The 26877-nt window shown below is 47.9% G+C and overlaps 1 protein-coding gene and 1 long non-coding RNA gene across 2 annotated transcripts in view; one reads left to right on the forward strand and one right to left on the reverse strand.

The window, feature by feature from the left end:
* The first annotated feature begins 2304 nt into the window (after nt 1-2304).
* The window catches only part of LOC119393924 (uncharacterized), a 61994-nt gene continuing 37421 nt past the window's right edge, over nt 2305-26877 (forward strand). The window contains exons 1-2 of the long non-coding RNA XR_007416056.1: nt 2305-2593; nt 2719-2815. This is a non-coding gene — a long non-coding RNA (uncharacterized LOC119393924). The remainder of the gene's footprint in view (nt 2594-2718; nt 2816-26877) is intronic.
* The window catches only part of LOC119393920 (protein doublesex), a 46926-nt gene continuing 23905 nt past the window's right edge, over nt 3857-26877 (reverse strand). Inside the window, exons 3-5 of the mRNA XM_037661113.2 lie at nt 11984-12183; nt 9916-10367; nt 3857-7094 (exon numbers count right to left, since the gene is read on the reverse strand). Of these exons, the coding sequence (XP_037517041.1) occupies nt 9951-10367; nt 11984-12183 (617 nt within the window). The 3' untranslated portion in view covers nt 3857-7094; nt 9916-9950. The remainder of the gene's footprint in view (nt 7095-9915; nt 10368-11983; nt 12184-26877) is intronic.

Raw genomic sequence — 26877 nt, forward strand, 5'->3', positions numbered from 1 at the left:
AAAACCCGCGCAACAGCTTGCGATGTCACTTTTTTTTTGCTGTAAAGGTGCTGTCATATCTACACAGTCGTGACTGCAATGGATGGAGGCTTGCCTGAACTTTTCCACTGCGGTAACGCAACGCATGAGTTAGACTTTATCGGATAATCTTACACTGAGATCTAACAAACTGATAAGGTACGAGCGCTTACGAAATTCAGCATTTTCTTTCTCCGTTTCGTGTAAGAAACCTTAAGGTATCTGAGAAAACACCACCGTATAGGCTGTTGCTAGCAACTGAAAAACGTTTTGTACATGTCGGAAATCGTGTTAATTCATGTGGGTTACGCAATTAAAAAAAATGCTCGGACACGAGCATTTTCGGGAAAATAAGCTCTACGAAGAAAGAAAAATAACACTTAGAAAAGAAAAGCATACTCATTTACATTCATGTTGTGCGGAATTTATGTTGTGCTACGTTAGGTTAATATGCGAGTGGTTTATTTCAGGTAAGCAGACACGCGAGCGTCCACATGAAGGTGCGCCTCAGTACAGCCAATGGCATTTAAACAAAGAAACAAGAAAAAGTAAGGGCTCCAGGGAATAAAGTCTCAATTTTGTATAGAAGAGACAATTTTGCGGAAGGAACGTAACAAAAGTTAGATTCAGACACATTTTTTTTAAATGAGGCACGTAAATTTAATTGCAACGAAAATTGAGACACCATTTCACCCGAAGCCGCAACTATCCACTATAGATAAAACTAAAGTATTGTAATTTATTGACAAGTAAAGGACTGCACTTGACAAATATATACCTTAAACGCGCGACATATTCCTCCATGAATTGATAGAAAATAAAGAAAATGAGCGAAGTGATCCGTGGTATCCGAAGTGATTCGCGATGTTTGATGCAAATGTGAAAGGCTACGCCTATGACTCGAACATCTGAAGAAACTTTTAAACGGAGTTGAGGACGCCACTGCTGAAATACAGGATGCGGGTAACATAAACCATCGAACCGTCCTGGAATACTTTCTTTTTCAGTAAAGCCATGTCTAACAACAAACCGTTAACTTCCGTCAAGATAATTACGCCATTATCAAGAAGCAACCTGAGAACGGGCCCATAACCAGCACGCCGTGACAGGCAGTCTGCACAGTGCGCAGTGTGCGCTTCATTTGTGTAGTTGCCGTATTTGAAAGCTATTGTCTTAGATTCCTACAGTCGGATAGCGTCTGCTATATCGTGGGTAGACAACTGGTTTATGTCCAGTGCAGAGAATTGGAGCTATTCGCGGGTTTACGTTGCCAAGCAGTAATTAAAGATACAGCCTGCTCCCGAGAACGCGCCGCAACTGGAGAGATGGGACCATGTCCCACCAGCGAATCTGGTTTCATTGCGCGCGGAAATTTATGAATAGCAGATGCATCAACTTATTATTGATATAGACGCTCTGAGAAAAACAGTTTCATCGTAAATAGCGGCGTATCTAAGGGACGACGTCCACCGGGAGTTCTGGCACAACAAACCGAAAAGAATGTTTGCGTTCTTTCATCAAACGGAATATCGGATCGTGTGCCTCGGACGTAAATAACTTCAATGTCATCCAACGGCTTGACTGGCCCTAACCAGAGGCCATCGCAGTCTACTTGGGAATAATTAATGATTATTCGTGAACGCATCCGACCCTAAAGTAACTACACAAACAACCACGAATTCTTTACGTGTTCACCTTACACATTTTACTGGAGGATTACAGAGAACGGTGAGTTACAGCAAAACGCTCTTATATTAGTATAACTCAAGAAATGACGTCGTAATGCTCAAAAGAGCACCGCAAGGACATCACACATGACGCGTGCAAGTTTGTGCGTGGTTTGCTGCTGTCATTCGGTCTTTCCAGGATGCAGCGTTACGATATATTAAACGGCAATTGTGGTATCCGTTGGCACATCGGCGGGACGCTAAACGGCTAACGGGGGTATTCGTTGATAGCAGCTCTCGCGCCGCTCTGCCGCGGTACTGCAGCACGTAAGGGGGTTCACATCTTTGACGACAACAACTACCACAGCGACAGACGCCTATACGAACAAAGGGCGGCGCACAGCTAACACGCACGTCCAAAACACACAGCGCGGACAGCTTATCACGGGGGGCATTTTACGAGGTATGCGAATGGCAGATCAATATCGCGTCACGTCTCATCTACAGACGTGAACGAAGGCGGTGGTAGTCTTGGACTGTGATTGTGCGCGATTTGCTTTTAATAAGGATATATCTATCTACTCGAAATGAAAAGCAAGATAAAAAGGATTTTTGTTTTTCTCTATGAGCAAACGCGCGCTCGAGGTTTAAGGCGGCGGTTTACGCGTGATGACGATGAAATGCCATTGGGAGACCACCAACGTTCTCAGGTGACCATAGGTAAAAACAGCGCAACAGACACGGACAACAATGCACACAGGACTAGCGCTAGTCCTGTGTGTATTGTTGTCCGTGTCTACTTCGCGCTGTTTTTAACTATGGATACGCATCAACTGGATCACATGCACTCACTTTTAAGTCAGTGGTGACAACAGGGGGCTGTCACTGACTGGCAAGCGTCCCAGTAGGTACTACGGTGTTCCACATAGAATGGAGGTTTCGTTCTCCTCCACTTCATGGCTAATATCGCGTCACGTCTGTATGAACTACAGTACAAATTAACTCATTTATTTTCTTTCTTTACTCCTTCCAGGATCCCAACAGATACGAGTCGGTTCCCCAGCCAGCGCTTGCACCTGGGAAGGAACGTTCTGCGCTCATGCAGGTGCTGTTCGCTGACACGGGACGCAGTAAGTTGTGTTCCAGATCTAGCATGCAACTCTACTCAATGTGGCGTGTCTAAGTTCCAAGCTTGTACTACCGTGAAACGGCGAAGCACGAACTGAGAATGTGTAATATTTCAAGTTAGCCAAGCAGAGGCAATTCGATTAATGCAGTTGACGTAATAGCGCCACTGGTCATTTATTTACTTCTTTCTTTCTTTTTTGCTGCCATTGGCCTATCTTGCTGCGAGATACAGTTTAGGCGCGCTTTTCTCACATTTACCTCATCATTCTGCAATGTTTCGATTTCGCTTTACGTGTTTGAGCAGCTTCGGCTTGGACCTGCCCGCCACTGTAGCCACTGGAAGAGTCTGCGTTCGTGCAATAACCTTTTTATCGACAATGTTAGAATCGATTCTATCTTGCGCGCAACTAAATTGTGGTGTCCAGAAGCCTTCTATGCTAAGTAGCCGACAATTGACATCTAGAATATGCTAAGTAGCCGACAATTGACGTCGTCAAGAATACGTCTTGAGTGTCTTCGGACACTCCGGATACATAACAAAACCTGGAGGTGATGAACACGCACATTTACCTGGCAATTTTAAAGCATAAGTTGTGCTTGTCCTAGCTGTTGCATGTAATAACGTGGCCTCCGCGTGGTCTCGCGACGGCCATCGTAATAGCATCACCGAAGAATAAATGTCGTGTGTACATTCGCCAGTGTATTTTGTTTGGCTTGCTGTTAACGTACCAGGCTCTATAGGTAACTTCAGCTTGTGCAGTTGCCTTTTGGTTTTTCATACAGATTCGTTAGCGGTTTACACATTTTTAAGTGGTCATGCATTGAGACAGCCATATTTGAGACTTGCAAGCATTAAGTTGTAGGTATTAAGTAACAGCTAATGATGACAGATAATGGTCTGATATATCTTTGTGGAAACAACTGTAGTACTTATCAGATTTAGGAAAATGAGCATTGCTTTTTCTCGGAAACGTATAATTTAACCGATCAAATGTTGCCAGTACATCGAGCATGGTGAAGCAGGGGGAACTTTCTAGCAGTCGTGTTCTCGCCGCTTACAAACAAAAGGAAACTGTAGCTGTGGACAGTGCGAAGTGGATAACCTCAACGCTGGGCTTGTATCTTGCTAACATTTCTTGCCATTTGATTCGGCGAGATTATCTTTACCAGTGCCGTTGTTGATGGATAGGTAATAACATGAATAGTTAGTGGCACCTACGCTCGTATCAAAGAAAAATAACTACGGATAGCCTTGCAAACATGTTGCGCTTGGAAATCGCGATGAAAAAGTGCCGTGAAGACAGTGATTTTGCCAAATCTTGTGGGAATATAGTCATTCGTGGTGCCTGTAAGTGCCAAGTGTACTGCACGACCAAAGTCCACGCTGCTTACTCCGAGTGAAACATGCAAGTGTTATCAATTGTTGACTCTGTTGACTGGACCAGCCCGTACATGTACGTCTGCTAATCGCTTGTCAAAGCAACGCACGAAAAGCGGTTTCCATACGACAGCGCTGAACATAAAAAAAGAACTACGACGTACAGCTAGCATACGAACACCTATCGGTCAAGCACAGCACAAGAAACGCTACTAATATGTTACTATGTTCTGCGTCACGACAGATGGCGCAGTGAATGAAGATGGTGTCAGCTGCAAAATTGTGCGTGTCATCTGCGACCAAGCGTGACGTGAGGTGACGATTAGCCGTCACACTCGTGCGCAAACGTGGTCGCAAGGCTTATTTCTGCAGATGTAAATCCAGAGACTCAATCTCGGTTTTCGACATGACGAAATAACGGCGAAAACATGAAGAGCCTACATGATGCGTAATGTTTTGAGTGATGAAATGAAAGATAGAGCCATCCAGCGATCAGCGATCTAAAATACTCAGCATGGCAAGGCCTAGCAAGCTAATGCACACCTTCTAAACCCTAGTACCGGTGCACATTGTTCGTGCCTAGCGTAACATTAGTGCTGGTATTCATGTCCCGCTTATTTCTGCATGTCAGTACATTCAGGGCTATAAATGTGCGTTAATGAGCCTTATAATGTTGTAATCTGGACCTCTTGGCACAACAAACGCTCACACAACGGAGGCCAGGAACGACCGCGAGCAGTTCATCGTCTTAAAAGCATCGCAAATACTACGCACGCTTTAGTCGTGCTCCATAATCCTTCTTATCGGCAATCTCGCACCCCAGCATTCAAATCTGTTTTCTGTTCTTTCTTCTATCCCTTCTCCTGGATGACATTAGGATCTCATCCTTGTCCTAAAGTCAGGTGTCGTGCGGCCATCTAGCGTTATCCTACGCTTATCTCTCCTTCTCAAATTGACAGCATAGTTCTGGAATTCTTATTTTATAAGTTGTATTGTAGAGGCTTCGATCCGACTCTTTTCTTAACTGATCACAGTGCCTCCTTCGGTGTTAAAATCGTACCCATTCGATCGCTTCATACTGAACCAAAAAAATCAGTTACATGTCGCGTGTACGTTCTCGCGAAGTCATGATTAAGTTTGTTGGGTGATGAGATTGCATACGCGGCAACTTCCTTGCCTGCCACGCTGCTGTAGTGACTTGCAGTGGGGACGCTTCGTGATAAAACATTCTCTCGTATGCATCAAAGGAAATGTGTCAGCACCTCAGTGGCTGGTGTGGAGTGGACACCGAGACGAGGTTGAGGTATATCGACGCGCTTTTTTAAGTGTGCACTTTTGCACTCCGTACAAAAGATGTCAGCTTTCGAAACTCCGTTCCTTGTAAACGAGAACAACGCGGAACGACAATCGCACAGTCGAGAACACTGGTGTGCTATCTGTAGTCATGCCTCGTAGGGAAGTTGTGGTTTCTCATGCCAGACACTCTTCTTGGATCTCGCGTCATCTTTTTCTTCTTCAAATTGCGTCCGGTGTACCTATAGCACGGGCGCCAACAGTGAACCGAAACAAGCTGCAACCGTAAGCCCAGAATGGCGACTAAGTGTACACACGTCAGCTACCACCGTGAATCCACGAAGACAGTAGCACGACGAACTAAACTGACAAAGCTCCGTGACAACAGTATAAGTGTTCATAGCGCCCTCTGAAACCACGCACGCCACATGCGCATTGCACCCACTACAAACCGCATAAGCATTGCATTCAGTTTTCTTTTCAGTGCAAGTAAACACCCTAACATAGAAACACCAGGACTCCACTTTTGCAGTTAGTCCATGTGTGGAGTGACCTCACCCCCGTAGAAATTCTTTAACTGACCCTTCATTTGCTTGCCAAGCGGTTGTCTTGGCAAGCTACTGAGCGAGACAAAGCGATGCGAGAATGAGTGTCAGAAAATTCAGACGGCATTGGAGTACACGCCGAGTGAATAGCGCGATTCGCTTACATCTAAGTTGGCCGCGTCACAACCATTGGCTGTTTACTATAATGTCGGTAGAAAGTGCCGGCTAGCTAGGAAACCGTCGTGCACCTTCCGTTCCGTGGTACTCACAGCGTGGTCTTTTTTTTAGAAAAGCGAAATGACGTGCGCACGATTTGTGCAAAAGCTAGAACTTTTCATTCGGGCTTCAACTGTAGCGAAATATATCTGCAATTACCACTCATCATCAGGCATAGTTAAGACGTCCGCCTATCACAAATAGTTCTGAGAGAGCCCAGAAATGACTCGCGTAGCCCGCGTAGACTATACTCCTCATGGGCTCAAAGTTCTGAAGCCAGAACTTCCACTCGGACTTCCAGATACAGCGAAATACCTCCGCAGTCACCACCGACCACTATTGTAGTTAAAATCACCACCTGTCGCCAATAGCCCAGAGGGAAACAGGAAGCAAATCGCGTAACACGCGTAGACTGCATGGCTTCAAAGTTCGGTGCAGTGAAACCGTGTCACTCCCTGTGCGCTTACTTTCTAAGCTATGCTTCCCCACACTGACCAGAAGAGAACGGTGGCGGAAGTTGCGTCAGCAGGGAAGCTTAACGCGAACTAAGAGGTGCTCTAACTCAAGTAGGAGCCGATGGTCTCCGCAGAACATTTCCGATTCATACTCAGAAATCACTGAAAGGAATATGTTTCAGAGGAAGTAGAAGAGAGTAGCAAAGCAGCAAAGAAACAAAAAATCTGATCCGCGCGTGGGGGAGTACCACAAAAGAGAGGCAGCCGAGACTCCTCACGTGCTCGTTACCCGCGCCTTATCACAGCCAACGAAACGACGTAGGGATGAATCGTGACGCAATGAAAAAGCCCTGGGAGTAGTCACGTGAGATGCGTTTCTCTTCTCACACGTCACCTGCAAAAGAAACAAGGAAGGGAGGATCATATAAGAATCAGCCCGTAAGACACGTTAACTTACCACACGTATGCATGAAAGAAAAAAAAGGGGGAATTTTAAGGGCTCGTTTTTCTTTGCTAGACACAACATTATTTAGAGCTACCAGAGAAGAAAACCAAGGAAAGTATAGGGGATGTTATTTCAAGTAATTTTGATGTAAATGTGAAGAAAGTAAAGTGGACGAAAAGATAACTTGCCGCCGGCAGGGACCGAACCTTGTTGTGCAAGGTGTACGGTACGTACGTACACGAATCACGATAAAAGCTGGTTTCTGCATGTCAGATAGAGGTCGCGCTTTTTGATGTCTAGAGTGGAAGCCTCACGTGCACAGTTGAAGCAAGTAATAGGGGCGGCCATTTTAGTGTTGCAGAGGTCCGTGCATCAAGTCTTGGAGAACAAAGACTCTAGTCGACGCCTCCTAGTCAAACAGGACACGTCGCGCAGATCGTTAATGCTTAAGAAGCACAGGTTGTCGAAGGCGCCACAAAACACTTTCCAGCTGCACGACTGTCGACGGGGTCCGCGGTTAGTAGAGTGGCAACCGAGTCGAAGAGCTTGCCTGGGTGGCGTAGATGGAAGCCAGCTCTGAGGCTATGTACGGCAGGCATTACTTCAGGGTAACAAAAGGAATGGGCAAGACTAAGCAGAGACGTGACCACACTCAGTGCGTGTTGTACGGATGGGCCTTGTAGGATGCCTTTAGAGCGGTGCAAGAACTCTACCCTTTCGTTCGCGATCATGTGGTAAGCCATTGTCAAAATGGTGAAGAGCGACGGCTCAAACTGACAGCTGCGACTGATTGTGATAACGAAATGGACACCGGCACCCACCCAGTATACAACGAACTCAAGACCAATGGTCTGACTTTGGGAGTCGGGTACCGGAAACGCTTCTGAGGATAGCGTGGAACAGTCGATGCAGGTGAACTAATAGGTAGATGTTGCATTAGGCACAGACTGTGGGCCGAGGATGCCCACGGGAATTTTGTGAGAATGGTGGAATAGTGTGTGAGATTAAAAAAGTTGATGCGAGATCGCTATTGATCTTGTATTGCTAGAAATCGAAGCATCAACACGTCAAATTGAGCATGCACGTCCCTGTTAATTTTCGCAACACAAGATGCGGCAAAGCGCGGAAGTAAGGCTATGACAAACCGTCTACTGAGTCGAAGATAACACGATGGAACATACTCGTGACGTGAAGGCCCACGAAAATCTACTTGACGCACTGAAGATAACGAGAACTACGCATATTACAGTCCGACCATCATGGTTGTCCACTACGCAGTGATACCATGATGACGCAATGGCAGGCAAAAGGAACCAGGTGATGAGCATGTGAGTAATCAGTGTGTCCTATTATGTCATGGCAACGGGGAAATTCCAGTTGTGATGGGGCTAGCAGCGCAGGTTACGGTAGGCGTCTTATGGGAGAGACCTGGCATAGATTACACTGAAAAATTTTAACTCACTTTAGCCCCGCCCGCCTGTTAATGACGCGGTGTGTGGGACAGGTGATTTGTGTTATCGATCTGCTTAGTTGCTGCAGGATTGCCAACTCCACCCGTCGAATCGGTACTTGTAGCCTCAAAATTCACAAAAGGAGCAGGGTTTGCACATTATCATGTGGCCTCGCCAAAAGTGTGGCAGCACCAGCACTTGTCGTGGCGAGCTTGAGGAACAAAAATTTGACGAGCAGCGGCGGTTAGAGTGTAGGAGTCAGCGCGAGAATAACTGCGGTCTGCTAGTTGAGCGGATAGGTTCCTAGTCTATCGACGGACCTCATTGACGATACGGCTGATAATACCAGGCGAGATGATATGGATGATATGGAACATGGAAAAATGTATCCAGGGCAAGCTGCTTTGGCAAGGATTGCAAAACATCTTTTTACCTTCGCTTTTCTGTGGTGCACCTCAAGTGTGGTCGTAGCAGTCAACGGTGTTACAGATAGTTGTGCGCGGAACAACGCCCCGCAAGTCGAGGAAGCTGTGGTGAAGGAGACTCCACATTCGTATGTTGATAACTCCGCTGCAGCAACCCTTCGTGCTTATGGAACTTCACAGAAACTGAACAAGCCCTACATTATCACATCCGCACAGGGTTTACGCAAACTCCGGCGTAGCGGGGCAGTACGTTCTGCGTTGGCTGTCGATATGGAGAGAGATAATAATCTTTAATGAAAATCCCGGAGAGGTTATCCTGGTTTGTCGCCTGGCTTGCTACTCCGGGTGTCGAGTGATGACTATGGTATATACAATAAATCACATAGGGAGGTTAACCGAGCAAGTATTCTGGTTTTCTAACCATAGCTCTGGAATACACGGATGTACGATAAAGAAAAGCGGAGTGTTACGCCAGCAGGCTGTTAGTATTTCACCTAAATGTATTGTCGTGAAGAAACGAAACATCAGTTTTGAAAGCGTGTTGTGTACGTTGACCCTTGTCGATGCCAGAAGCCTTGAGACAGATATGCCTGGTGTGGTAAAAAGAACGGCGTCTCCTCACCGAATCTGCCCAAACTGCAAGACTGTCCCATCTTACCTCCAGAACCCTTTCGCGCTCCGTATTGACATCGCCATGAGCTGTACATCTCCCCGTTATTTCCTCCCCTGGAGTTCGCGACCCACAACTACTATGTAAAACTTCCACAACTCACACAACTCTGTAAAACAACAGCGCACCCGTCTAAATGCGGTGCCCGCGAGTACCTCCCGTTTCTTTGCTACCCTAGAGCTCGCGGCCCACAACTAGGAAAGCTCCGTAAAACGGTAGCTCACCCGTCTAAATGCGGCTCCGGCAGCTGCAGCCACATTCAGGAGTGTCCTGGTAGTCCGGGGGTGGCGGTTCCCTGAACGTCGATGTACTCCTCGCCGAAGGCCGCCTGGGACGAGTAGTCCAGCGGCACTGGACTGCCCGCAACCGCCTGCAGCTCGGGCGTGAGCCGGCTGGCGCTGCTGCTACCGCTGCCGCTACCGCCGCTGGTCGCGCCGCCCACGACACTGAGGCCGGCGCCGCTGCTCGCGGTGGCCGCGACCACGGCGGCCGCGGCGTCGTACAGGGGCGCCGAGGTCACCAAGCTTGCCAGTGGAGGTGGCGGCGGTGGCGGCTTGGCCACCACAGTCGGGGGCTCGTACAGCGGCGTAGCCAGGCCCAAGGCGGCGTGTGGTGGGGCCGCGGCTGCCGGCAGCACGTACGGCGCCGGTGGGGCCGGGGGCAGAGCGAACGACGGCTGCACCGGGCACAGAAAACTTTTGTGAGCGGTCGTCCGCTCTAAGTAACTGTTTAAACAGCGCGGGATAGACATTACATCCGGAAGAGAGTGCAGGATAGCTGCAGGTCTGTGCTTGTCCCTTGTTCTGAATGCTTTGGTTTTTGTCTTACATGTGTAGTCGTGCCGTTCGTGCAAACGGGGCAACGGGGCAAGCAATGCGGAAGCGCAGAATGAATAATTCTTTTCAAATGCCGGTCGTCGCTTACACCCCTAATACAAGGCAAAACAAGACATGAACGAGCCCGTATTCACGCAGAAACATTTTAGGCTGAGACTTCTCGTACGAATGCTGACGAGAGGTATTCGTGGATTTCAACATAGTGTTAATGATGGCGGGTACCCAATGGCGAAGAGGACTAACAAACTAGAAGCTTCATGAATGCGGTCCATGAAATAACATTACTTCTCCTCAACCTGGTGGTATTGCCAAAATAAACAGTGAACGTTAATGGGCCTAGCCAGCATATAGGATAGAAGGTAAGGACACCTAACTCGTGTTTCTTGCATATACGCCGCGTCAACGCTCGTCGCCTAGTGCACTTAATGCATTTCGGTTGAAGTAACTGCGTTATCGAAGAAGAAGGCAAAAATTACCCTATTTAGGATAAACTGCACATTTTTACGACAGTCTTTCATGAAATCTTCTATTGTGAGTCCAGATTACGCGTTTTCGAAAGCGTCCGCAAAGACCGGCACTTGCCTGGTGCTACCCAGAGGCGACGAATGTAATGGTGACCGTGGTCGACCACGAAGGTTGTTTCCCCCTGTCGCACATGCATCCCGTCGGGCTCAAATAGACCCAATGACTCCGAAAGTCCTTGCGTTGTCCTGCTCAGGCACAGGAGAACGGCGTATAATTTGCAATGAAAAGCAGAGAACCGCGGCGTTACTAGATTGTTGCGAACTTGCGTAGGGTTTTATATTAGAAAACGCTGAATGCGCGCTAATGAAACTTTTGCTTTGCGTGTTCATCTATAAGACAGTGCTGATGTCAACTGAACTTACTGATTTTACCGGCTAAGAAGGCAAGGAAGAAGTGGTATACATGATCGACAGTGCAACTGTTGGAGGAGGAATAAACGTTTATTTTTTGAAGCAGCGGGAAAGTTATTTTTCGCCCGAGGTGAGCGGCTTTTTCTGTCCAGAAAGCCGCTTATTAATCATCTGTGTAGTATCTTATAATATCCTCTTTAACTCGCCGCTGCAATCTCCACCCCCTTTTTTTTTTCTTTGCGAGGGTCTCTGTAACTGAAACCAACGCATCTACACGCCAATACCAAATCGCGTCTGGTTCAGAGACGGTCACTATTTGTATAGCAAAGCTGGCACTTTAACCTCCTTGTCTTTCCTTTCTCTCTCTTCTCTCTCTCTGGCACTTTTCTTCAACTAAGCAGTTGGTGATTTCACCAAGGAAACGAAAGCACAAGAAGGAAAAAAGACCTGGCTTTGATCGCGTTTCTTTCATCGAGCTTCTGGTACGTTTGTTTCGATTGAAGTGCCCTACAGAACGTCAAGCGTACACGCACCACTCGTGGAAAAGAGCTATTCGAGACCGTTTAGAAGTGGATACTTACGTGGGCTGTCGGCTGCCTGTGCGGGTCGACGTATGGGCCCGGTGTGTACGGCCATGGAAAGGCCGGTGAGACCGGCGGCGGAGCAGCAGCCGGGTGGTGGGCTGCAGCCAGCGGTGGAGGCAAGTTCACCAACCGCAGGTTGCTGGGGTGCAGCCGCGGTAGCGTTGTGTTCCAGAAGTACTCTCCCGATAGGCCGGCCACTGCGCGCACACAAAACAGCAGTCTGTGCACAAGAGAGAGAGAATAGGCATATTTATTTACAAGGTAGATAAGGAGAGACGCCCTTAGTCCAGATTGCCTTGAGCTCGGGCAGCGTACCGGGCACTTGCGATCAGCCTTAGCTAATCAAATCGCCAATGGCATGGGCCCCACATACGCGAAAATTATGGAAGACAAATGACTCGTCATTCACTTCCCAGCTCACTGAACGCCTTAAATGCGCAAAACTCCAATACGAATCAATTGCACGTGCCAGGCACGTAGCCAGGATTTTTTTTCGGGGGGGGGGGGGGGGGGGGCCCAAGGCCTAATTGTTCAAAAGAAAGTATTTCCATGGCAAAAATAAAACAAAAGTTGCCCGGGAATATAGAAGGCCGGACGAATTTCGGGGGGGGGGGCGGCCCCCCCAATAAATAAACCAACGAAAGACGCCAGATGTTTTCTAAAAACAAAACGAAAGAAGGCCAGATGTTTCTAAAGCAAAACGAAAAGACGCCAGCTGCTTAACGAAAGACGCCAGATGTTTTCTAAAGCAATGGTTTTCTAAACAATGAAATATCACAGCGTACATGTAAAATTAAAGTGAGCTGCAAGTCGTCATAAGTCATCGATCCTTTAGTATAAACGCGCCCGATCTCACGTCGGTGATGATGTACTGGGCAGAATTCACGGAAGATTCACGGTTTACCGATGAACCTCCGCAGCTTCGCCCACTCATCATCATTCACTCCGTGGATATGCTGTGATTTTTATATCTACCACTCCCCCGGTCGGCGGTGTGGTGTTGCCCTCTGGGAGCGGTAAAGTAAAGTTAATTCGTCATTACTGTTTCTTCCGCGATTAGCACTTGCTACGCGTTACACGTTCCTCCCATTAGGCGTGTTTTCAATAGAATTTGAATTTTGTCAATGCTTTAACACACCGCGAGGTGGCGGCTTTAGCCAAGCGTCGTAAAAGCATCGGCCTCGCTAATAGCTCAGCGACGCGCGCTGCCTCACGTGGCTGTAACACGGCGTTCCCCGCTCGCGCGCTCGCCCCTAGAAAAATCGCGGCCGGGCTACCGCGGCGGCACGACGCGCTTTGCGTTTCCCTCTAGTGCGGCCGTGGTGTTCAGTCACATTTTAGATGCGAAGTACCTTAAGGCCGAGCTCAATCCGGTGGTGTGCGGCGTGACCACCCTTACTGCGCATGCGCATACCCTCTCCACACACCTCCTCTCCACTCACCCTCTCCCCTTCCCCTCTCCGCTTTCCTTCTCCCATTCCCCTCTCCACTTTCCCTCTCCACTTTCCCTCCTTCCACTTTCCCTCTCCCCTCCCATACCCCTCTCCGCTCCCCCTTTCCACTCTTCCTCTGAAACGCGGGCTAGACATGCCGAAATTCTCTCCTGCGCAACGCCGCGATGAGGTCGATGAATGCGCGTCCCCTCCCCTTCTCTCTCCTCTCCTACGCTGCCCCCGTCTCGCCCGCCTGTCGACCGCGTTCCCCGCTCGCCCTGTGAGAATTAACGGCCAGGCTAGATGGAAGATACGACGCGCGTAGCGTCCCTCTTCGCGTTCCACGACGCGAGGTCGGTAGCATGCCCAACCAACGCCAACGGAACGCGATCGTGCAAGTGCTCCGGCTTCGCATCGCCTCATGGTCCCCTTTAGCGGGAGATGGTGTAATTTTAACATGCCGCGGGATAGCGGCCAAGCTCTGCGTCCAATATGCGACGCTCGTCTGGCTATCACACCTTGTTCTCTGATTACGCTTTCACCGCTAACTACTACAGCTACCGCAAGGGTTTGTTTAATAATTTAGCAGGGACGTTAGTCGTCGGGATGGAGATGTACCACGAATGATCAAAGTGGGCACATCCATGTTAAACGGTGCTATATAGCTGCCAGACATCAATATATCATTGTGCAAACTCGCTTATAACAATGTACAGTAAACATTCAGTTACTTCTGTAAGGGCACGCTTTACTTTCGTGTTATTCCGATTCCTATGACGGAGGGATCAACCATGTTTTTTTTTTTTTTCACACGAGTTTTACGCTCAGTTTCAGAAAACTTGTCATCATTGGGTGCATGCCGTTGCATCTGGCTGGCTGGCGATTTCTTCCCCGGAAGCAGAATGACAATATGGGTGACGCAGAATAACCGGTACTTTTGTGCCAGATATGGCCTCGCCGATATGGACGTTGTAATGCGAAACACCGAACAGTTCCCGCAAATGAAAAGTCAGTTGTAGCTAACGCTACGGCGGGTTTAGGTAGGTTGTCTTGACGCTTTTCACCTGTACCAACCACTTGAACACATTCCATAAATCATTTATGGAAACCACACAGCAATCTCGTGCGGTATCGCTTGCCTAAAACATAAAGCAGAAAAAGAATTCACATGTAGGACCACCATAACTCCGACCTTGTACGAAAAAATAATGACAAGCAGAAAATAATTCATTTGATGTCTACACTTCAGTGGAAGTCTACGACCAGTGAGACAAGTGGTGAATCATGACGCGAAACAAACGTGTTAATACCAGTTTTGTATAAAAGCCGTCAGTAAAAGCGCCTGTGTCACCAAAAACCTTATTTCTTGCTTTCTGTGAAGTCTATATAGTAGATGATAATACGGTGTTACGAAAGGTAGCAACAGTGTTAGTTTCAACGTCACAAAGTTGAATAGAAGGCCTGCCATCGCGTCGTTTTCTCTCTCGTCTTCTTTTCGAATTTCGGTGTCCGTTACGCTGAATACGGTTCATTGCGCTAAAGCAAGAAACATGACCATAAACTCTCGTACACTATTGGTGTAGGCCATGCGAGAAAACCCCTCTGCCGGCGGACAAAAAAGACAGTAGCGAAATAGAAGGCAGCAGAAACACAAATAACGCATCATTGTTCGAGGCACTCCAGCTTCTTTGAGGGATCAGCCCTCCTGAACTTATTTTTCGCGGATTTATCTGTTCACTTCTGCCTTTTTTTTAAGCTCGAGGCAGAAGACAATGGTAATATGAACCTGCCATTATTCCGGAGGGCTAACATACGGAACTATGTATGTAGAACCCTGTCTTTTCATTCGCTCCATCCCGTGCTGCTTTGCAGCGTTCATTCGACCGGTCTTGGCGAAAGTCGCGCACCATTCTTCTATACATGTCCCATGCATTCCAGTGGTTGCAGTCAGTTTTTCGAAAAATGAAGAACGGGTATCAAGTAGCAGCACGGCGAAAAGGACAGGAGGCGACGCTACGTAAAGGCCGCAGAGTAAAATATAACGCGCGCGCGCGCACCACACACACACACACGCACACACACACACACACACACACACACACACACACACACACACACACACACACACACACACACACACACACACACACACACACACACACACACCTCTCAAGTGTGTCGAGCAACAGCGGAACGAAGCGTCGTGTCATGGCCACCCGGTCATTACCACCGTGGTCCTCTCTGCCCGTTTCGCTCTCACCCAAACGTCAAGTACGTCTGGCAGGCCGCCCGCTCAGTTACGTCTGACAAAGTTTGCCGTTGGCCCGAAACTGCGAGAGGGAGAGGAAGTGGCGTTGGCCGCGCGAAAGGCGCAGATGTTTTCGCCGGGATGGAGGCGCTGTTCGGACTCGGGTCCATAACCTCACCGATGCTCTCATTCTCCTTGTTCTCTCGAACCGGCACTGTTCGGAAATTAACCTGCCCCTCAATCCTACTCCATTTCCGCGTCCTAAGGTAAAATTAGAGGCAAGCTGTCCCTGCTTTATGAGTGTAAGCAACACGCACAGTAGCAGAACGATGTCCTCCTGCAAATGCCTGTAGGAGAAACGGCGTGAGCTGCCACCTCTGCGGCTACGGCGTTTTCCGGGCTTGCCTCGCGTGTGCGAGCGCGCTCAGCTCGGCGAGAGAAAAGCGGGCGCGCATGCGCCCCGGGCACGGTCCGTCACGTGACTTCTCGCGGAAATGAAAACATTACCCTCAAGGACGCAGACGCGGCGAGGGTAGCCAGACAGACGCGCTGCTTGCGAGAGAAAGGGTAGTAGCCGTCTATAAGGAGGGGGCGGGAAGCCCAGGCTTTCCCCGAACGAGCGCCAGACGAGTGTACTAAATGCAAAAAAGAAGACCGGTGTTTTCGATCGCGCAGACATCACAGACACACACTCACACACACACCGCCTGGCGGAGGCGCCGGCGTCGTCCACAGGATGCGGTCACGAGGGGAATGGCCGGACGACGGCGCGGTGACTTTCTTTCTTATAATTTTTTTTTTCGCTTCTGGGTGGCTCGGCTGGGTTTCTCTGCGGGCGCGCAGCATTGTCGGTAGCGCTTCAGACGGCGCGTTCCACTGAACGGTGTCAGCGACACGTTTCCGCTGCGCGAAATGGAGATTTGAAAACAACGTGCCGTGCCACTAGATTTGAATGCAACGTGCACGCCTGTCACGGAAGGTGAAGGTTCATTCACGGAAACTGAGGAGATGTCGGGATGTACTGACCCCAATCCCCACCCCAATGTTAGTGTGCGAAGCGCCAGCATGCGGCAGCGTGACACCCTCACCTGGACGCAAAAATTTCTTCTTCTTCCTATTATTATTATTATTATTATTATTATTATTATTATTATTATTATTATTATTATACAAAGTCTCTATAATGTTAATTTTCTTGATCTTGACGTTTTTCATAGCCCACAATCATTGTTTTTATCCGAGCTTTGCACTGTTTTGACATAGTGTGGCACAACGTACAAAGTCTTCCCTTCTCAGCCTTTCCACATAGTTGTATATATGCAATCTAATTTTTTATGCCCCGTCAATATTTCTCGTGTTGTCTTATTTTACTCCTCCCCTTTTGTGTTCATTTCTCTTTGTTACGTGTTTTTGCTCTTTTTATTTCTGAAAACTGTCTGTATTGTATTGTTTATTTTTATTGTTTTTTTTTGCGTGCGCCAGCACAAAGACCTTACGGTTGTTCCTGGGCACGTTAAATAAATCATTGATTGATTGATTATTATTATTATTATTATTATTATTATTATTATTATTATTATTATTATTATTATTATTATTATTATTATTGGTCGTGAACATATCTATCCATTCATCTTGATGCAGAACCGCCTTTCCTGAAGATAAATGCGCATCACCATTCTTCGAAATAAACAATGCTTTCGGTCACGAAAGGGCAATAAACCCTTTTGTTCCTGTGCTGCGTGCTGGCAAAGATCGCTATGAAGTTTGAGGGAAATCACGACAACATCCGTCATGGGAGTTCTTGCTGTCAGGAAGCAAGTTATTATCACACATATCTTTAATTTATGCAGGTTTCTCTCGCGCGGCCTCTCGTAAATGTTTTCCACTTTTGAACTTCATTATGCCCAACTTGCATGCGCGTTCTCTTGCATTGCTTTATAAAGCTACCGCATTTATTCGAATGTAACGCGAGTTCTTTTTTTTCCAGATTATTGCTACCTAAAGCCGACGCTCGCGTTACAATCGAATACCGTATTTTTATTTTTTATTCCTAGACGCAATGAAAAGTCACCCCTCGAGTTACATTCGTGGTCGCGTTACAGTCAAGTAAAGACGGTACATGTGCTCGAACGCACGTGCTATTTTCCTTGTCCATCAAATTAGCTCACGAGAAGCCGTAGGGTATAATGATAGCCCTGCTTTTGGCGCCAACTAGTGCGGAACCCGCGTCTTCAACGATGTGCTTTGTGCGCGATGTTCCAAATTACTTTCAAGGCCTTTCATTGTGACTTTTGACGCACTGGCCTGACAGTCCATAGTCGATGGTCTCGCCGTACATGCGCCGAGGCACGTAGCCAGAGCTACAGGACATTCTCGCCCACTGGAGCAGCGCTTGCGTAACGTAACGTAACGTAACGTTTGGTGTAATAAGTGTGCATAATCGTACTACTCACTCAGAAACTGTAGCCAAACTCCGGGCCTTCGGCCCTGCTTTCATCTCTAGTGGCTCATTAAAATCAACATCTCTCTTTGAAAGAAAAGTGATGTGAAACACTCAAGAAATGAGTAAAAATGAAAAAAAAAGAAACGAATAAACGTCATCGTGAAGTCACAGGTCGCCAAAATTTCTGAAGTAATCATGACGTCACATGATGACGTCACCGGAGCTTGCTCAAAGGTGGGCCAATCCCTCAGGCACTGCTAAACCGCGTCAGGTGCAGAAAGCTTGCAATGCGTATGATCCCGAAGGCAGCACAAGAACACGTTAGGTGCATAAAGCTCTCGAGGGGGCGGGGGCGGTAAGGAATGATATAAACAGCCGAACAGAAAAAGATGGCTTTTGCCTTCGAGTTGTATTAGGCGCCGAGTCACTTTTTGCTCTTTACTTGTTCGTTTTCATTTCAAATACACACGAAGAAGGAATGGAACATGTGATTGATATGGTGTGTCCTGAGGGTACGCGGGTGTACTGAAGAGTGCGCAGGCCGTGCATGCCGAGGAAGCAGGCGTTCCTAGGCGCGCATTCCTCCCTCGACAAACGTATAGGTGGGTGTCCGGTCGGCGCTACGTTATAACAGGTTACGCCGGCAGCCGAGCGTAGAGACGCCGCTGTGAACTTCGAGCGGAGCCGAAGGATCGAGTGACGCGTCGGGCCGGCCCAGTCCGGTTTGGTTTGGTCTCTCGCCCATGTCACCGACCACGCTTCGTCCCGCCGTGACTTCTCCACCGGGTTCAAACAGGTTAAAGAAAGGCAGAAAAAAAAAACAACCGCAGATAACCACTCTTTTCTTACTAGAGTATAAATGTTGTTTATCCTCAGCCGCTGGGATCGTAGATAAGAAGGAATGTGAAAAGGAACGACGCACTGTCGCGGGCAGTATGAGAGGCAACAACGAATTCTTTCATTTTAACAGCGATAGTTCGCGATTGATTAACCCCTTAAGTGCTTTATTTTTTTGAAAATTTCCCAACCAAAAGTGCCTATTTTTTTATTGCTGATTTCGAATCTGATTGTACTAAAAAGCAGCTTCTCGATGTTGAAAAAATATTTGTACCACATACGTAGTCAAATCAAAACACGGAATAACGCAAGGCGGCCTGTTGCAGCTCCTGCACCAAAATCGAGTTTCCTTTCTCATTTTTTTCCCGTTTTCTCCTCGCTTCCGAGAGCAAACGAAGCACATTTGAAGAAACTGCTGAATATATTCCATAAGGTCATCTGGCAATGACAAGTTGAAAGTCTTGCCTGGAATGGCCAAGAATGGAAAGCGAGGAGGTTTCACAGGAAGATTGTCCGCATCAAGCAGGATCCACTGGCGAGCACTCGCAACGTTCGCTTCCGAGCTGTTTTCATCATCACCGGAGGAGATGCTCAATTCACCGCCTTCGCTGTCTTCACTTCGGACACCTGTATCCGAATGATCATCACTCGGAGAAGATGACGAAAACGAAAAGCCTCTTTTCTTGTTGACGAGCCAGTTATGCATAGGTGCCCGCCACCGCAAGCCATCTTTTCATACAAAAACCGCGCTCTTTCCGCAGGAGAAAAATAAATTGCCAAGTAAATGCTGCCATCTGGTGGATTACACGCAATCTAAGCTGTAGAAGAGCGCCTCTTGTCCTGAACGCTAGAGGGGAGTACCTATTCCGCTAGGACGAGCTCTGCTCGTCCAAAGCAGTTTGGAGACAGTTTGGGCAGGACGAGCTCTGCTCGTCCAAAGCAGTTAAGGGGTTAAGTGATACTTGGTAACATAATCGAGAGGTGTTTGACCGTCGCTGCGCCTCTAGCATTCGAACCGCTTGTCGCCGTGCTTAGACTCCGAGAACTGAGAGCCCGTGGCCAGGTTACGTGATCGTTGTGCGGGCGAGAGAGCGTCATCGAAGCGATGGGGAGTCCACCTGTGGCAGCCGACGAGGGAAGCTGCTCGAGAGAAACCGCCTGCATCTTTAAACAAGGCCTGGGGCCCTGTACAGTTCAGGTCGCTCAGTAAAATAAAGATCCTTGTATAACCTTCACCGAGTACGCAATCCGACACGTGCCCCAACAACATGTATTGCGCATTTTCAAAGTAGTACCACCACATGTTGAAATTGGTGTGTACCGGGCCCGTAGCCAGAGGCGCCCCCCCCCCCCTCAGAATTCTGGTGGAGGGGGTGTTTTACCGAAAATAAGTATTGCAAATAGGTGTTTTTCAAGGCTTTCAGCAAGTGCCTTAGATTCGTGGACTTAGATTCGGGTGCACGTTAAAGAACCCCAGGTGGTCGAAATTTCCGGAGCCCTCCACTATATTATTACTATTGCTTCCAAGGTCATTGTCATTCCGAGCACTGAAATCTTTGCTTGTACGCCATTCACGTAATGCGAGTATTTCCAGGTGAAATTGAAAGATATGCAGCACAATAAAAGCTTGTAGTTTCGTGAGGAACATACCTTCTGTGGAAGTGCTCGTTATATTCACCACCCATACACAGACTTTATATGTCTGTGTATGAGATTGTATGCGCATAAATAGCATTCATGCTTTCATTGCTGAAGTAAGATACATGCTGGAGAATGAAAAATAGTTTGCAATATCTGTCCGTGCGCTGACCAGTGAGCAAAAAAAGAAAAAAAAAGACAAATTGCGCATTCGCAGACCGGTAGCACGACGTCGTGTCGTGTGCGGCAGTTTTCATGAGATGACAAGCACGTAATTGAAATCGATAAGGCTTTGTTACGTGCGACTGAAACATGCAAAGAGTGACATAGAGAGAGAGAAAAGACCCTGCACAATAAATTAAATTACTTTCTCGCTGTTCTTTACGTATTTCTCACCTGACCGGACATGTCTTCTCTATTTTATTTTCTTCCTCCCTTCCTTCCTCACCGCCTAACACTAATGGAGTGGCATCTCGCTGTGGCCATGGGGATCGCCGCAACGAGGCATTGATTGAGTTCCTAGAAGCAGTTGATGTAATTCGGAAGCCTGCACTCCTATGTCTACATACCTAGTAACGATTTCACTGAAGCCCTTCTGCCACGCCGCTAACTTCGCGTGACGACATGAATGGAGGCGTTACGAATGGCAGCTGCTAGGGCTCGAAGCCGTCCTTGAAATAGATACAAAAAGCGTTCATATAAGTATACCTTCTGAAAGCCAAGAGGTGGAAGCCACATTGCGCAAGAACATTCGGGGAGAAACAGATTATCTGACGGGTGCTTGTTTCTTTGTATCGTTCTGGGGCTCAGTTCCGAGAGTTGGGATGCATCGTATGCGCGTGGTCCGGTACGTATTTCCCCAACACACGCAGCGGGAGAAACGGTTTTTCGAGTCGCGCGCGCAGCTCGGACGCTCGGCTCCTTCGGTTTCAAGGCCAAGAGACGTCTGGGAAGGGCACGCCTTTTGCGGTCATGCACCCATGTGGCGCGCAAATGTAAACGAGACGTGCAGAGTTTATGCCCAGCAGAGCGGTTGTTTGCTGAGTGACGGATTCGTGGGCGGATTCGGTTGTTTTTTTCTCACGGTAAGTGTGCAGGATTCGTGCTGCAGCCCTCAGCATGTAATCATCTACCGCTTTTTCAGTAAAGAAGTCTCACGCCTGCACGCACGCACGCACGAACGAACGAACGAACGAACGAACGAACGAACGAACGAACGAACGAACGAACGAACGAACGAACGCACTCACTCACTCACTCACTCACTCACTCACTCACTCACTCACTCACTCACTCACTCACTCACTCACTCACTCACTCACTCACTCTCTCTCACTCACTCACTCACTCACTCACTCACTCACTCACTCACTCACTCTCACTCACTCACTCACTCACTCACTCACTCACTCACTCACTCACTCTCACTCACTCTCACTCACTCACTCACTCACTCACTCACTCTCTCTCACTCACTCACTCACTCACTCACTCACTCACTCTCTCTCTCTCACTCACTCACTCACTCACTCACTCACTCACTCACTCACTCACTCACTCACTCACTCACTCACTCACTCACTCACTCACTCACTCACTCACTCTCTCACTCACTCACTCACTCACTCTCTCTCTCTCTCTCTCTCTCCTCTCTCTCTCTCTCTCACTCACTCACTCACTCACTCACTCACTCACTCACTCACTCACTCACTCACTCACTCACTCACAGGGAGTATTCATGCACTTATTACACGCGCCCATATATGCGCCTATGCAACCGCACGTGTACATACACGCACATGCAAACAGCACTCATGCAAGCCTATGTTTGCGCTCGTACAGTTTAAAGTCTAGTGTGGCCATTAGGCTTATTCAGCCACCGTTTATTTATTTTATTTTTTTTTTTTTGTTGCAAAGGTATGCAGAGACCGACACCGTAATGATACCAGACATAGTCATACCTCATGTTAGATCCTTCTGCACGAACGGAAGCTTGTAACTAACGCGAGGTAGCAGCTGCGGATGGCGCCAGCGACCACATGCTCGACCGCTCTAGAGAACTACATACACACGCACGCAAACACGTTGCACACCAAGGCACCAAGCACCCAGGCGGGTTAGCTGGTTGACGTTTGTTCATCGTAAAGGCTTTTTAACTGCCCAGCAAACAAGGACAAAGCAGAGGGAAGAAGACTGGACGTGTGCACGGGCAGCCATCTTGCCTCATGTTTCTTCGTATGTGTTAGCGCTATGAAAAAGCCTTTACGATGCACACATATACGCACGTACATACATAGAGAACTCATACATGCACATAAACACTCGCGTGGAGAAAGAATACACAGTGGACGCGCGTAGTAGGGGCGCTCAACCTTATACAAGTGCGTGCTTCCAGAAATAAGGAGAAAAGAAAACTAATGTTTTGGCCATTGTGCATAAACTGACACGAATGCCACCATTTCCATTGCTGTATGTTCCCCTTATATCGTTCTATTATTATACATTCATTTATGCTCATGCTATACAAGCTAACGAGAGGTGAATGTGGAAAATATAACAAATGTAGCACTGCAAAAATAAAAACAAGGAAAGAGCTCTTCTTGCCCGTGTCTCCAATTTGCCGCCTTCGCCACTCCACTGCTTGCCAATGTTCGAAAGTCAGCATCGCGACAACCCGTGCAGCCAGCGAAGCTTTCATATACGCATCAGGGAGACGGTCTCTGAAGGCGGCCTTATACCTTCAACGGTACTCGAGCTTAGAACTGCGACATATTCTGGGCCCATGACAAAGCAGCACCGGTGCGTTATGCGCTGCTCACTTTCTTGAGGGCCACGAGCCTGAACGCAACTTTGCAAACAGTGTGTGTGTGTGTGTGTGTGTGTGTGTGTGTGTGTGCGTGTGTGTGTGTGTGTGTGTGTGTGCGTGTGTGTGTGTGTGTGTGTGTGTGTGTGTGTGTGTGTGTGTGTGTGTGTGTGTGTGTGTGTGTGTGTGTGTGTGTGTGTGTGTGTGTGTGTGTGTGGTTATCAGCGTATATATCATAATCACCCAGCACCTGGAGTAGCATGTCCGGCGAATAGCCAAGCTAACATCTCCATCTTTTCAATAAAACATTTCTCTATACATATTACCTGCCTACAGTCACATTTAGCTCTTTTCGTTTTTGCAGTCAAGCGGCACAGGTAATAAGAAGGTGGTCACGCCCGCACAACTACGACTGACACGCAGTGGGGGTGCGGCGGTCTAAACGAAGAAAAATAAAACCGGCAGGGTCCCTTATGCATTCGCCTGACACCAAGGCGAAAGCCATCGTCCTTTTCTTTGCCTTCTCATTTGATTACATTGATCCTCCCGTGCCGGAAAGCTTGCTGCATCTGGCGTCGTTTTGCACTGCCTCCGGCATCGGAGGCATTGCAGGCTTTCTGCGCCTCACGTGCCTCCGGGATGGGCTCCCGTATGACCCAAGCGACGATGGGATGTGATATGACTTCACAATGTGACGTCGCTATGCCACAATGACGTCAGAAATTTTGGTGACGAGTAATGTCATGACATGACGATGATTTCTTTTTGCATCGCTCGTGTTTACGCCTACGATCACTTTTCGTGTTTGATGAGGCTTGCGATCTTTTGATCTAAGGTTTTCGCCTTAATAAAAGAAAGCAGAGGATGTCTAGGTGGTAGCTTTCCTGTAATCCGCTATGTCGCCGTTACATAACGCCGAATCTTTCCCACCGCAAAGCACAAAAGCCGTTGGAGCGGAGGATCGCGCGCGGTCAGACACACCGAAGGTGGCTTGTGCAGCAACAACAACAAAATGATGTTTCGACTTGAAAACACGCGGTCATCGGTGCCCCAACGCCGGAGTGCATCTTTCCAGCTATTTCCAGAGTCGCGCCGCGTTGCAGACCCCCTTCGCCTTTGCACACCTTCTCCTCCTCTCCCGCCGTGCATCCGTTGCCGCCGCAACGGCGCGGGCTCCCATGCTAATTCCGTCGTCCGCGAACGGTCGGGCGTCTGCCCCGCGTTGGGGATTGTGAGGCACGCACACGAGACGAGCCGGTCGCGCCGCGACCAGCTGCACCCCGAGGCCTGCTCGTTCAAGGACGGCACGGACTCAGGTTGTTGCTTCTCCGCGGCCTATGTGATGTTTCATGCCGGCTATTTGAAATAGCGACTGCGTCTTTCGCGCGCGCGAGAGATTATACGGACATACGAGCGCTATGGGACGGGGACATAGACAAGAGGCACACAGGACAGGCGCTCAACTTTCAACTGAGGTTTATTGAGCAGACAAGTAAAATTTATACAAGCAACCAGCAAGGGCGATAACAATTGTGAATCATCCACCCGATAACAAAAGTGCCAATACCTCACCAGAAAATCTCGTCATGGCCACGCACCACGCCAAATCAAGTTTTTTACCACTCAAAGGCGTTAGAAAACGTCCGATATTGAAGACCGCGACACACTTGCATTTAAAAAAATTATACCTGGAAGGACGCATGCGCACTCAAGAAACCTTAACATCAAAATCAACAAGCCTTAACATCGAAACCCAAAAGGAAGCCAGCGCCATCAAAACCGAACAGGCCGTCAACGAACCAGCCTAGCAATGTGGACACAAACTACCCCACCATAAGACAAAAAAGAAATGTGGGCTACGGACTCTGCACATATGCTCAACGTAACTCCTAAAAAACCTAACCACGAGCCGCGTAAGTAAAATAAACAATTTTTGCCCTAACACCATAAAAACCAAAAAACAAAACTTGAACACATAAGATCAGCGTCAAAAACCATAAGAAAACAATAGGTCATTAACAATGCTTAAACAACAAGGAGCTGCGTCAGAAAACAGTGGTAAACGAAGTATTGAAAAAAAAAAAAAAAACCCACTCAACCCTATAAACAAAGACAACAACACAAAACACCTACGCCAAAGAATGGAAGCTTACAAATAACCTTCTAGGAAGGCGACTTCCTTGTCACAGAGTGTGATAGAAGGTACACTTAAACACTTATCACCAGACTTGTGAATATGGTATGCTTCCACGATTTCCCTTTCTGTTCTGTCATGAGAACGCTTAAGGAAATCAGTGCGCGCAAACTCCGGACTGCACCCACACCTTTTACAATGCTCCGAAAGGTGGCCACCAGCGTTATTCTTGATTGACAACCTATGCTCTCTTGCCCTTTCATTGAAACATCTCCCCGTTTGCCCTATGTACACTTTATCGCAGCTCAAAGGAACGCGGTACACAACGTTCGCCGCGCATGCGGTGAACTGAGTGGCATGCCGCTTGGAACACTGCTTGCGACCACCATTAGAAGTGAGAGAGCAAATTTTTGATAGTTTGCACGGCGCTGAAAACACAACATTGACATGGTACTTCGAGATAACTTTTTTCAAATTATGGGAAATGCGATGGATATAAGGAACAGCTACAGTTTTCTGTATTTCGTTAGTCCCATTGTTAGTTGTACGAGTGCGCTTCATCTTCTGCAGCAGGGACTCACAAACACTGTTGACCAACCACGGTGGGAAGTCAGCTGCTTTTAGACGCTCAACCTGGATTTCAAGCGCTTTTTTCATTTCATGTTGACAGGATTTTTCCAAAGCCGCTTTTACACAAGTCGTGGTGATCCCCCTTTTGATAAGCTTGGAGTGGGCACTGTCAAACGGCAACAACCCTTTCTTAGACCTGGGATTATACATCCAGCATAAATGATCTGGCTTGAAGATAAGTTTTAAATCTAAAAATTGAATGGAGTTAAGCTCTGCCGATTCCCAAGTGAACTTAAGACCCTCTGCGGATCTTTCGAATAGGTTCAATATGCCTGCGGTAATATTGTCAGGAACCGGTCCTTCTACGTCACTGAATATCAGCAGGTAATCATCCACGTATCTGAATGCTTTAACAACCTGAAAATCACCAAGTTTAGGTGCGATACGCTTGTTTACACAGGATAGAAAAATGTCGCATAAAACAGGTGCGACTGAAGACCCAATACATATTCCTGATTTTTGCACAAAATGTTGACCTTTGAAACTAATAGCTGTCGACTCCAGGTAAAACTCGAGAATTGAAAGGAAGCTGTCACTGCTCACCCCCGTTGCGTTCTGGAATCCAATCTCACCGGTCCCGTCAATCACATCACGTAACGCACAGAACAGTCCCGCGTGAGGGATGGAATAAAACAGTTCCTCGACGTCCACGGACATCCCAGTGGAGCCGGACACATCACTGAGACCTTTGATGATGTCAAGTGAACTTCGCACGAGGAAGG

The sequence above is a fragment of the Rhipicephalus sanguineus genome, chromosome 5 (assembly GCF_013339695.2).
Source record: "Rhipicephalus sanguineus isolate Rsan-2018 chromosome 5, BIME_Rsan_1.4, whole genome shotgun sequence".
Classification (NCBI taxonomy): Eukaryota; Metazoa; Arthropoda; class Arachnida; order Ixodida; family Ixodidae; genus Rhipicephalus; species Rhipicephalus sanguineus.